This window comes from Sinocyclocheilus anshuiensis, unplaced genomic scaffold (genome assembly GCF_001515605.1).
Source record: "Sinocyclocheilus anshuiensis isolate Anshui unplaced genomic scaffold, SAMN03320099.WGS_v1.1 scaffold861, whole genome shotgun sequence".
Classification (NCBI taxonomy): Eukaryota; Metazoa; Chordata; class Actinopteri; order Cypriniformes; family Cyprinidae; genus Sinocyclocheilus; species Sinocyclocheilus anshuiensis.
This window is the reverse complement of record NW_015554217.1, coordinates 612,569-624,850: the sequence shown is the minus strand read 5'-3', so window position 1 is coordinate 624,850 and position 12,282 is coordinate 612,569. Positions and strand designations below refer to the sequence as shown.

Here is a 12,282-nt window from a genome sequence, read left to right as displayed (position 1 = left end):
GAACTTTACTTAAGTATACTTAATAAAATAAACTTGAAGTATACTACTTTTTGGTAAGGGTGGTCATAAAACTGCATGTATAATAGTCATAAAAATGGTCAAATGTTGTTTAAAATAGTGTGATTCAGCTGTTACTGCTTAAATGTCATGTTATTATTTGTTATGTTCATCATTATCCTCTGAAAGTGGTTTTCTTAGGTACACAATGAAAAGTCAGTGGTATATGACTCTCTGGGCATTTATGGCACTGTGTATCAAGTTTTAATCTCCAGTGTGTTTTTAAGCATGTTGAACTTCCTCTTGCTTTTGCTTCCTTCCCATCAGGTATTTTTAAATCTCCTGGCACTGCTAGCTTTGCACGGTGTGGGTCTGATCCACCTGAAGCCTTTTTCACTGAGGCTGGGCGAGCGTTTGTTTGTGCCGGTGGTCTGTGGGAGCGTCCAGTGTGTTCTGGCCATATGGGCTGAAGCCTGTTCCCACTCTGGCCTGTACCCGCTAATCGCCCGTTTCCTCCCAATGGTCAGTGTGAGCTTGGGTCACCTGTTTGCACTGAGTATACCAGGCTCCATCCATGTCTCCTGCCTTCTGACTGTGCTCACTTTCGCCTCAGTCACCGTCACAGGTACACTGTTCATGCTTAATTTGATGTGTTACTTACCATTCTTTGCAACAGTCTGGTAAAAACGATAACATATAACATATAAATGGGAACATGTAAACCTTTAAAAGCAGCTGTTGTGAGCTCAGAAGTTGTTACCCACCTTACAGGGAACGTTCTCAGAACTATGACTGATGTTCTTACAAGGTTCTCTCAAAGTTATACAAACATTATTCCAGTATCGTTAATAGAATGTTTGTTAAAAGTTGTCTGGTCTTTAAGAATACTCTCAAAATGTCTCAAAAAAATACTTAAGGAACCAACAGTGCTAAAAATGCACTCTGCTGTGAAATTTACTAGCAATTTCGAATTAAAAAATGTTTCTACATCATACATTTTCAGTGCATGATTGCTTCAAATATCTGTGAAGAGGAATAGGCCATTTTTTAATGTCATCAATCGCAATTATTTTTGTCTTTTCAGCATGTAAAGGACTTCATGCGATGGAGCCGCTGGAGTATGTCTTCTCTCCCCTCAGCCTTGTCCTCCACAGCCTCTCTCTTGCCTGGCTAGCCAAAGTCTCCCAAACGGAGCGAGGCCATACCTCGAACTTTGACCTTTACTACACTCTGACAGTGACACGTACCCTCTTATTAGGGTTCCTATGTGTTTTGCACCCTGATGGACCAAAGGCACTGATTCATGGCAACTGGCACAGTCTGCTGTTTCTGGGATACATGCTCGGGATGTTACTGCTGGGTGCTGTGCAGCTTCTCTTTGTGGATGTAACGGCACTGTATTTTTCTGCTCTCCCAGCAGCCATGCTGCATGCGACCAGAGGGCTGGTTCTACCCCTGTTCAGTCTGCTATAGGACATACGGACTAATCAGAGTGTAGATCATTCTGAAGAGGAACAGTCTATGTAGAGTAACCAATCAAATACCTGATACCATGATTGATAACAGTATTAGAACTTAATTTATAGGCATGACAGCCTAATATATATATATTATAATTATAATTAATATGGTAATACTACCAGCAAGCACTGATGTGCGACTCCTTTCTTCACTTGCACTGAAACTACGACACAACTAAGACACACATCCTACAAATGGGGTGTTTTCATGGAGGAGCTGATACTTAAGTTCTGGAATTAAATTATAAAGGTAAAATACAGGTTTCTCTGACCAGCTTTTTTTGTACAGACTAAATTATTATTTCTATGTATCAGCTATAAAAAAATGATATATTTTGCATAAAGAAGTGTAAGCCTTTTTAGGACCTTTAGGGTATATCCTACACCATTCTTAATTCTCATTACGGCAATGCAAAAATGATGTTATGGTTGTCTATTAAAAAGTCAGACAGTAAAATATTCATTACTGTATCTGTAATGAAAAATACAAACTAAAACAATAAAACATACGGACGCATTACAGTAATGAGAATGTAGAATGCACTTGTCATGAAAATAATTCCAAAATGCAAAAATAATAAACCTTAAAGGCCCTAAAAATAGCGTAATTTTTCATGCAAAATATATATATTTTTTGAGGGTGAAATATGATATAAGCATGTTCTTGACAAGCTTTGTGAGATTCACCCAAGTATGCCATTCACCTTAAAATAACCTTACAAACTTAGACCAGAGGAGCCCTTCACTGTTAAAATGCATGGTTTGTAGAAATCACAGCTATAAACTGCAATACAACAACTTAAGATTATTACAGTAGTGATATATTTTGTTCAAATAGAAAACCTGTGACTCATGTATTTATTTAGCTCCTAATATACAGTACAAACTACAGTATTATTGTTAATGTTTGGAGCAAATAAAACACATTGATGAGGCTTTCTCATGACTAAACCAAATTCCCAAGTGTTTCAGTTTTTCTTGTCATATTTTGGTATAAATGTAATTATGACATTTCCAGCACCTTTTCTTTGATGGAAGCAGTACATAACGCACCGATACAAATCACAAAAGATCCTACTATCTGTTTGTATAGTTACCAGCATAGGCCAAAGTCTGCCCGAGTGAGAATCACGAGGTTAAAAAAGTTCAGCATCAGAGCGTTGAGGTTTTGCATCTAATCAGTCATGATTGATTTATCTGTCAAGACTTGGTTAATGTTACACGAGCATGCAGTTTGTTTAGTTTATCAGTAATGCCAGCGTAGATAAGCACTGTGAAATATCCCTGTTCTTTTTCTCTGATAGATAGCTGTAGCTCATACTTTCTGTTGTAGTGCATACTTATTGCTTTGATTAATCTCAAAAGAAAATTACGTAATCGTAATTAACGAAACACCTCAGAAAAATACCTTTATTCAAAAAGATAATGTAATATTTCATTGAGAACAACATGATAAACAATTTCTTAGAGAAGAAATTCCCAGTTAGGTTTTTTATGGAAGTGCTCTGAGTTAAAGGAAATACCAATGCTAGGATGTAATAATTCACAATTCAGTACTGGGTGTGGAGCAGAACACCATAAATATAGACATCTGATAGAGGAACTGCTGATGTGCACTAGGTGAAGGAACGAGTGCGTGATAAGTGTGTGATAAGTCTGTGAGCTGATTTTTCCCACTTCAGTTTGACATATCAGGACTGATCTGCATCAGGTGGGATGTGGATGCCAAGACTCTGCAGTAGGTTAGATGCAGGCCCAGCAAGGCCTGCCTGAGAAGCGAGAGACTCCAGTAAATTTGAAACCAGGTTGAGATCCACATCAAGAGGCTGGATTTCTTCCTCAACAAGCTCTGACCCTGCATCAGCCAATGAGCTTTTAGATGCATCTGCTGTATTACTGGTCTATAAGGAAAGGGAAGAATAAATAAATCCGATAAAAAGTTTTTAAAAGGTTACATGCACAGGATAAACAACATCTGTGGAGACTCACTCTGTTATTCTGTGTAAAACTTCTGCCAATATTTGTGCTTTGCAGTTCCTGGTCCATTTCATCCATGTATTTCCTCAGATTGTCCAGTGCCTCTGCACCTGCCTGCTCCTGAGACTCGCCATTCTGCACTTCTTCATCCTCGTCGACATCACTGTCGTCCTCTTCATCATCATCCTCGAAGTCGTCAGAGTCTAACTCATCATCCTTACTTCCTGTAAAACATGAAGTGCAAATTATTAGTGCTTTTTTGGTTAGTGCAGATTAGTAGTTGACCGATATATCCACAAGACTGATGTGTCTGCTAATATTTAGCATTTCTTTTTAATTACTGACATCAGCAAAAAAGGTTTTTCCATTTGGCCAATGAATGAGAAGTGGGAGAGCTCAAATTCTCTTCCTTTATTAATTTACTGTCTCAGTAAAAATATTAAACAGAACTGTTAAACAAAGGAAAAAGACGTTATACGAAAAAATATTACAACATTTGCTTTTCTATTACTAGTAACAGAAAGGCAAAGGTTTTAATACTTTCTTAACTACCGTCAGCATTCAGCAAATACGCATACAGTGTTGGTTCATATTTTTAATAATTTCTTTATTTGTTAAAAATATTATAATAGGATTATAGACAGAATAAAGAAGTTGTTATATGAATAAATGTTTATTTTACAAATTTTTTTTTTTTCCGTCAAATTATTGTTTTCAACTGTGTGATATCATATACATCAGATTTCAGCAAATATCAGCATCGGCAATCAAAAAAATCTATATCAGTCAACCACTGGTGCAGGCAATTAAATTGGGCATAAAAATAGGCATACATTTGATTTCTAAACAAAATTGCAGTGTTCAGTTTTAAAAAAATTAACTGGCTTTAACAAAAAAAATTTAAAACTAAAATATTTTTCAAAAGCGGGATTGATTTAGATGGTCTAATATCACTGAAAATCAAACTTACCTAGCAGTCCATCTAGTGCACTGGTTACTGCATCTGGATCAAAACTGAAGGGCTCAGCCAGGCAAGATCTGAAACACAATCGGGGAAAAAGAAAGACATAAATTATCATGGTGGTACAATAATAACTGGAGTATTGACAATTATTCAGATGGAATATCATTACCTGGGTATTTCAGCTCCTTCATGAGAGGACATGGCATTGATGAAGTTCTTCATGCCTTGCGTTACAGCTATCAGACTGTAGCCAGCTTCTTCCTCCTGAACCTCCTCATCAGGTGCTGTTTTGCGAGTGCCATCGCTCACCCCTCGACCTCCTCTCTCCTCAAGCAGCCTCTCCAGCTCCCGAGGTGAGATATCTAACCACGCATCACCTACAGGGGGCAATTGAGAAGATTCACTTTCAGCAAAAGCAGTGAAAAACTACGCTAGATTAGGCTCAATATTTGATGTCAATATGTGCAGACCACAGAGAAAATCTCAGAGAAAATGGTACATACTGTCCTCTGGTGGTAGATGTGCCTCTTGATTTTTTAGATCCTCCAAACTGTAGGAGGTATCCTCCAAGACTTTCAACATCTCTTGACCAGGATTCTGAATAGCAGGGCTTGAGAAAGAGTAACATAAATTTTCGGTCACATGGTCCTTCAGAAATCATTCTAATATGCTGATTTGGTGCTAAGGAAACTTTTCTTATTATTATCAATATTGAAAACAGTTGTGTTATAAGTTGTGTAATATTTTATGGAAACTGCAATACATTTTTATGAATAGAAATTTCAAAAGTACAGCATTTATTTGAAACAGAAATCTATGTAAGTCTTGCCGTCACTTTTGATCAATTTACTACATCCTTGCTGAATAAAAAAAAAAAAGTATTAATTTCTTATTGACCCCAAACTTTTTAACTACACATACTGTATATACACACATATATACCAGTACATTTCCACACAGATAAAGTTAAATAAACTTGATTTTGAACTGGGACAATGACAAGTCACTCTCACCAGTGAGTGCTGGTTACAGACTGTCTGAAGAAACTCTCTGCTGATGACATTAGGTCTTTGTATCGAACAGATCCTTCCAGTTCACCCTGGGTTCACAAAAATACACACACAGATTTAATGAATGAGGTGTTTATGTTTTATTAAATTTGTTTCTCTCAGGCAAAGGAATCTTTGCATCATCTGCTTCATTTGAGTATTTTGAACACAGAAACTCTTTCCTACCTTAAAGTATCCATTCTTTTTGAGACTATCTAAAAAGCCTCTCCATAGTGGGTTACTGCTGACTGAAGCCTCTTTCTCTGATGAGGACTGTCCACTCTTGGAGCACAGGATTTCAAAGCCATGGGCCTTAGACATGAACAGAAAATAGAATACTGTACTATACTTACAAAATGTTTTACGTGAAAAATCATATTTCTGAGCATATTAAAACAATCCAATGCTAAAATACTTAGAGAAACAGATGCTCATCTCTGTAAGAGAAAATCTGCATTTTAATAGCTTTCTCTATACATGACTGGAGAACAAGATACCGCATGCCATGAACCCACCAGTTTCATTCCCAGCTCGTGAGCTCTGTACTGGGGATGAGAGCGGACAGGAAGCGTGAAACCACTCCGCCGATCTGGAACAAAACTCTGTTGTTGCAGCTGTGCATACAAGCAGCGAGTAAACTTTATCTTCAGGAAAGGGGGAAGGGAACAGGTTTGTCATTACAGGAGAAGTTTTCAAAACTTACATCAGGTTAAACTACTTTTCAAAAGTTTGAACTCTGTAAGAATTTCACTGACCCCAAACTTTTGATTGGTAATGTATGTGACAGAATTCGGCAAGAACTTTCCCTTATAAAGATAAAATTCAGAACAAAATTTAGACTGCTTCTTACTGATGCCATAACTCTAGCGTCAGGAGGAAACGTGTGGAAAGTTCGGCAGGCCTGGAGGTCAACAGGGTCACGCAGATAGAAAGCAGACACGGCAGGGGCTATAAGGTCAGGCCTCCTAGACAACACCAAAGCAATGCCCGCAGGCACATAACAGTGGGCACGGTGGAAATTCTGCTGGATTTTATCTGGATACCTACAAACATACACAAACGACTGAGTAAAACCTAAAATAAAGATACAGTGCTAAAACAGAAACAATGTCATTACTTATTTTAAACAATAATGTAATTCTCACCCATCCAGCCTCTTGGCCAGAGCGACGCATATGGGCTGTTTGGCTAAACAGCTCTCAGTGTGTGAATGCAGCACCTCTAGAGCCCGCTCCACAGTGGGCACTGAGTCTCTGGGCCAGCCAACCTCTCCAGAACGTGTGCAGTTGGGTAATATGTGCAGCTCTCCCTGGTACAGGAACACCTGAGAAAGATATTGCCAGATGAAAAACTGATTAGCCAATGGGAACAGAGTATATATGCACCTCAGGATGATAACAAGAACAACCTTACCTTTAAAAACAAAAACAAAAAAGTATTATTTTTCCTAAAAATGATAATAACCATCTATCACTGATTAGTAAAAACTGTGGTGATATCAGTGCTGGAATCAAACTGATTATACATGGCACTAAATGTGTAAGAGCCACTTATTTCTTTATATAGATGTGGAATTCAAAATTATGAATAAAGTGTAATATAATATTCCAGTATTTCAGAAAACGTTGAAATTGAAGCTCCAATAACATTGCTTAATGCAATGGCCATTTTACAAAACGTAAGATTGGATGGATACAATTTTTGAAAGAATATTGTTTCAAGTTCATTTTGTTAATAAACAAAAGAAAGTTACTGCAATATTCGATGTTATTCAAGTTCAACTCACGCTTACATATCACAGCAAAAGAAATACGACAAATCAGACAGATGCTATTTCAAAAAGATTACCATCTTAATGTATTTCAAGGAGTACCATGGTATTACTGTATCCAATAAAACATGATAATATCATCGTATTACCAATTAAAGTTTCTAATACTAACCCGGTTTTCACTGCTGTCAGGATCCAGCCACTTTGGCAGGTGTTCAGCTGCTTCAATCAGAAGAAACTGGCCATCATTATCATAGACAACAGCAGCTATATCACTAAAGGTGCGTGTGATGTGTTTGAGCAGGTAAACGATGAACCATTCGTCCTCCACATTATCACCGAACTCAGTAACACCGCCCAGGTGTGCAGGCACATCTCCTATGGAGTGTAAATGAAGATGCATATTGTGAATAATTGTCTTGTTGCAAATGCAAAAGCAATTTTGGAGAGTCTATACGTGTGACTAAGATCATATAAATATATATATAAAACGCTAATTATAGCTATTTCCATGACATTCTAATTTATTGAGATGCACCTGTATATATATATATACTGCACATATGTAGTTTTTTGGTAGTCACATATACACTCTCTAGAACTGCAAAATTGATATACATAAATATACCTTTCTCAGGGTGGTATCTTAGATTGAAGGGCAGATGTTGCCAGATGTACTGCACCAGAAGAGGGGCGATCTCAGCGAGGATGTTTTGCAGGATCTGCTGGAGGAATCTCTCATGGGCTTCTGCGTCTGATGAGTCAAGATAAACCAGAAACAGATGATACTGGACCGCGTCTTCAGGGATAGAAGGTCTTTGTAAAGCATCCATATTGATATCCCCTGAAAGCTGGAAGGAAGCAGCATAGGTCATGTCACTAACGTTAGAGATTCCTGAAACGTGCCTATCGAACGCTATACATCACAGGCATTACGCAACATGTGAAATATGTGTTCATGCAGATGATTACCTGAGAGATTTTATTAGTTATGCGATAGCTTGATCAATAAACGCAATATAGCGGTGACCATGTGGACAGCTTCAGCTTGACATGTTTTGAAGCTTGAGCTCGCGGGATTTTCCTTACACGCCCCGGAAGTGTCCTGTTAAACGCAGAGTCTTATTGAGCCCGACTGTTTCAACACTCAGAAAGAATATGTTTCACTGTTTCCAATTCTCCACATTTGTCACACTTTCCCGATTCATGCTTACCTATTTTATAAAGACTATAGTTTAATGCTGTATGTCCGATTCTTAGTCTTGATAAGATGACATCTTTCTTCCTATTTCCGTATCTTTTCCTCTCATTTCCAACACACTCCTGAATCTGGAAAAGATGTCTTCCTTTAGACCCATTATTCCATAACTTTTGCCATTTCTTACTTACTTCAAATGATATCACTCTCTTGAATTCAGCTTTACTTAAAGCTAACTTAATTTCTATTTGTGTATGATTTAATGCTTTCTTTGCTAGCAAGTCTACTTCCTTTTTTCCATCCACCCCCACATGTGCAGGCACCCAGAGGAATCGTACCTCTATCCTTAACTGCCTTATTCTAAACAAACTTTGTAAAACTTCAAATACTAAGTCTTGCCGAGCTTCAGATTTACCACTTAGTAGGCTAGTGAGCGCAGCCATTGAGTCAGTACATATCACAGTTCTTTCTGGTTGAACTTCTTCGATCCACTGTAGAGCTAGTATGATAGCTAATAATTCGGTGGTAAAAACTGACACATGATCTGATAATCTTTTAGCCATTTTTATTTTAAAAGTAGGAATATAAACTGCTGCTGCTGTTCTCCCAGACTCTGGCTCCTTAGACCCATCTGTAAATACCTGTAACACAGAATAATACTCTTGTTTTATATATTGTTGAACTACTACTTCAGTTGGCATGTTCATCTCCGGTTTTTTTATTACTTTGTGAATTTGTAAATCAATTAGTGGCATAGGGAACAACCAAGGAGGAATTGCTGGAATAGCAACAGAAGGAGCAATTTCATGGTCTTTCCCCCGGAAGTGTCGTAGTTTTGGATACAGGTCCTCAGTTCAAAATAAGGGTTATTTTGAGCTATTTCACCATTGACTTTCTCACAAAATATGACTATGAAATAAATTCGTTTATTATTTCTTTTCTTTTTTTTTTCTTTTTCTTTTTTTTTTGATCATTTAATATCTGAGTATAAAACACTGAAATAATAGATCCTAAAATTTACAATTTAGCAAAATCCATCCATATGGTTAAAACTGTGAACAAAAATGCTGAAATGATTATACAATACCGCTCGAGAGCGATTAAAAAAAAAATTAATACCTTTATTAATCAAGGATGCATTAAATTGATCAAAAGGAGCAGAAAATACATTTGTAATGTTACAAAATATGTTTGAAAAAAAAAAATAGAATAAATAAATCCTGAAAAAAAATCACACTTTCCACAAAAATATTAAGCAGCACAACTATTTTCAAAATGTTTCTTGAGCACCAAATCAGCATATTAGAAGAATGATTTCTGAAGGATTATGTGACAAAGTAATGGCTGCTGAAAATTCAGCTTTGGCATCTCAGGAAAAAAAAATAAATGTTCAAATAGATTCAAATTGAAAACAGTTATTTTAAAATGTAATAATATTTCCCAATATTATTTTTACTGCATTTTCATCATATAAATGCAGCCTTGGTAATGGACTACTACTCTCAAAAGAAAAAATCCTACTAAACCCAAACTTTTAGTGTATATACAAATACAATTCATTATTTACAGAAAAATAACAAAAAATGACAAAAAAAAACAATACATTAGAAGAGATAGAGAATAAAAATTAATTGACCTGCTTGTTTGGTTGGTTGTTTAGTCAGGACTTTCAGATAAATATAGAAATATTATATCAAAGTTGGACACATAGAGAACATAAAAAACGTTTGTGAGCAAACAATTACCAAATTTAACAGTTAGTTAGTTAGTTAGTTAGTTAGGCTAGTTAGGCTAGTTATAGAACATAATTTTATGTAAGTCTATTTAAAAACAGTCCCCAGCAAATACTTGATCGTCTGTCAGATGACTCAGTCTTTGTTTGACACATCCATTGCCTCTTTTGGCCTTTATATAGTTCATCTGTTCCCCTGTGTGTTGATGTGGCCATCGGAGAGTCTGTTTGAACCATTTAAAGGCATTATTTAATTTATCTCAGGGTTTAAACAGGTCCATTAGCTGGTCCCCCTGACAGGTATTTTTCAGTTTTGGAAATCCAGCCCCAGGTGTGCATTAGAGCATGGATTAGAGAGAAACCTGCACCTGTGGTTATGAGTCTCCAGACGACGACATAACATTACAACTCATTTTAGGAGGACTGTATAAAGGAGACCAAGAACAACACACTTCATCTTGAACAAAGACAGCAGGTAAGACATTCTTTACTATCAAAATTATGTATTGTTTTCTGAATATCTAGACAGATTGTAATAAATGTGCCAGTTTAGACTTAAAACTTACAGAAGACAACATTCAAGTAACTCAGAATCTATATGTGTACTATAAATCTATATTTGAAATCTTAGCTGACCATCATTTTTATAAGACGTTACAACAAATTTTGTTATATCCATATACTTTCACCCACCACTTTAATCTCTTAAAAGTAAAATAGACTTGATTTCCTTTTCATGAACATTTACATTGTTTAGTATAGAATTGCATGTTTTGAATGGTTTCTGTGGATCTGTTGCATAAATTGTTAGAAACTGGGGTTGAATGTCATAACATAGTACTTTGACTATACATTTAGTGGTTTCGCATCAGGCAGGTACCATATTAATATGTTTTAGCTTAATAATTTGGTTTTAATAGATTTATAGAATCAAATGATTGAACACTGGATTTTTCCTATTGTAAGAATCTGAACTGGGAGATAATATATCAACTACAACTAAACAACCCACCCAAAGATCCTGACTGTTTACATGAGAGTGCAGTGTTGACTATATCAAATGTCTTTGTTTCAGTTTGAGCATGGAGTGGAAAGGAAGGGTGCTGGTCCAGTTGTTAATGCTAGTGTGTGTGTTGGAGGTTAGTCTTTGCCAGCACTGGTCATACGGTTGGCTTCCTGGTGGAAAGAGAAGTGTTGGTGAAGTGGAGGCAACATTCAGGGTGAGCTTATCCTCTTGTTCTCATCTGTCTGCTAATGTTTGTCCATCCCATTGCATGTCAACTTTGGTCCTTTTTAGCATGGGAATCCGAGAAGTGTTGGAACGTGGGGTGGCCATGAAAATAAGAAAATATTCAAAGTACTAAGATAGAGTAAAACTCTGTCTTTGTCAGATGATGGATTCTGGTGATGCAGTGCTGTCTATTCCTGCGGACACTCCAATGGAGCGGCTTTCACCGATACACATAGTAAGTGCATGACTGTTTCTCTTTATTATTAGAAAACATCCACAGCTTAATTTCCCAATGTGAAACTGATCATTGATGTCCTTCTATAATGATTACAGGTGAATGAGGTGGACGCTGAAGGTTTGCCTCTGAAAGAACAGAGATTTCCCAACAGACAAGGAAGAGTTTAAAAGCATAAAAGATGAAGATAAACCCTTGGAGGCATCCCAGCGTCAAAACATACCTAACCAGCATATGCTGTTTTTTTCAACAGGGAGAATAAAATTCCGCTTTATTCCATGGGAACAACATGTTTTATTGAGTCCTGCCGAAATATCCTATTCATATGATTTAATAAATATACTGCATTGGAGGTAATATATACTGTAAATAAGTAGTGTGCCTAGTTTGTTGAAAATAAATATTAAATGTGCTCAGAGCTGAAGCAAATGTTGCAGTAATTGATCAAATAACCAAATGACTTTTCCCAAAATACAGACAAAACACAAGTACACATCCTAACTTTTCTTCCACGTGGTGGCGCTATTGTATCTGGATATGACTACAGTGATTTCAGAAAAAGTTGAAACTTTATATATATATATATATATATATATATATAATTTATG

General features: G+C 36.6%; 3 protein-coding genes across 4 annotated transcripts in view; 2 read left to right on the top strand and 1 right to left on the bottom strand.

The window, feature by feature from the left end:
* The window catches only part of LOC107671136 (uncharacterized), an 8,116-nt gene extending 6,063 nt beyond the window's left edge, over nt 1-2,053 (top strand). Inside the window, exons 5-6 of the mRNA XM_016463990.1 lie at nt 325-622; nt 1,082-2,053. Coding sequence (XP_016319476.1) covers nt 325-622; nt 1,082-1,470 — 687 coding nt within the window. The 3' untranslated portion in view covers nt 1,471-2,053. The remainder of the gene's footprint in view (nt 1-324; nt 623-1,081) is intronic.
* Nucleotides 2,054-2,901: 848 nt separating this feature from the next.
* On the bottom strand, nt 2,902-8,377 carry LOC107671135 (protein ecdysoneless homolog). Of its 2 annotated transcripts, none has more exons than XM_016463988.1 (13): nt 8,251-8,377; nt 7,907-8,129; nt 7,451-7,656; nt 6,653-6,831; nt 6,358-6,550; nt 6,023-6,151; nt 5,694-5,819; nt 5,472-5,557; nt 4,962-5,068; nt 4,628-4,835; nt 4,465-4,532; nt 3,507-3,718; nt 2,902-3,418 (listed from the first exon to the last, which is right to left on the bottom strand). In XM_016463988.1, exons 2-13 carry the CDS (start codon nt 8,109-8,111, stop codon nt 3,209-3,211), a joined length of 1,929 nt encoding a protein of 642 aa, XP_016319474.1. In that variant the 5' UTR covers nt 8,112-8,129; nt 8,251-8,377; the 3' UTR covers nt 2,902-3,208. The 2 variants fall into 2 exon arrangements, with proteins under 2 accessions (XP_016319474.1, XP_016319475.1); XM_016463989.1 differs by having other exon boundaries at nt 7,907-8,122.
* A 2,241-nt stretch (nt 8,378-10,618) lies between these two features.
* gnrh3 (gonadotropin-releasing hormone 3) lies at nt 10,619-11,876 on the top strand. The gene is made up of 4 exons (XM_016463955.1): nt 10,619-10,683; nt 11,284-11,428; nt 11,600-11,674; nt 11,773-11,876. Exons 2-4 carry the CDS (start codon nt 11,291-11,293, stop codon nt 11,842-11,844), a joined length of 285 nt encoding a protein of 94 aa, XP_016319441.1. The 5' UTR covers nt 10,619-10,683; nt 11,284-11,290; the 3' UTR covers nt 11,845-11,876.
* The last annotated feature ends 406 nt before the right edge of the window (nt 11,877-12,282 follow it).

Bases quoted from the DNA above. Each gene is read 5' to 3' on its own strand.
- LOC107671135 (XM_016463988.1), bottom strand. From the start codon at position 8,111: ATGGATGCTTTACAAAGACCTTCTATCCCTGAAGACGCGGTCCAGTAT. The intron at 6,832-7,450 runs GTTAGTATTAGA...TATCTTTCTCAG, and splicing joins CTGACAGCAGTGAAAACCGG to GTGTTCCTGTACCAGGGAGA. The intron at 4,836-4,961 runs GTATGTACCATT...TGCCCCCTGTAG, and splicing joins ACATCTACCACCAGAGGACA to GTGATGCGTGGTTAGATATC.
- gnrh3 (XM_016463955.1), top strand. From the start codon at position 11,291: ATGGAGTGGAAAGGAAGGGTGCTGGTCCAGTTGTTAATGCTAGTGTGT. The intron at 11,429-11,599 runs GTGAGCTTATCC...TGTCTTTGTCAG, and splicing joins AAGTGGAGGCAACATTCAGG to ATGATGGATTCTGGTGATGC. The intron at 11,675-11,772 runs GTAAGTGCATGA...TAATGATTACAG, and splicing joins GGCTTTCACCGATACACATA to GTGAATGAGGTGGACGCTGA.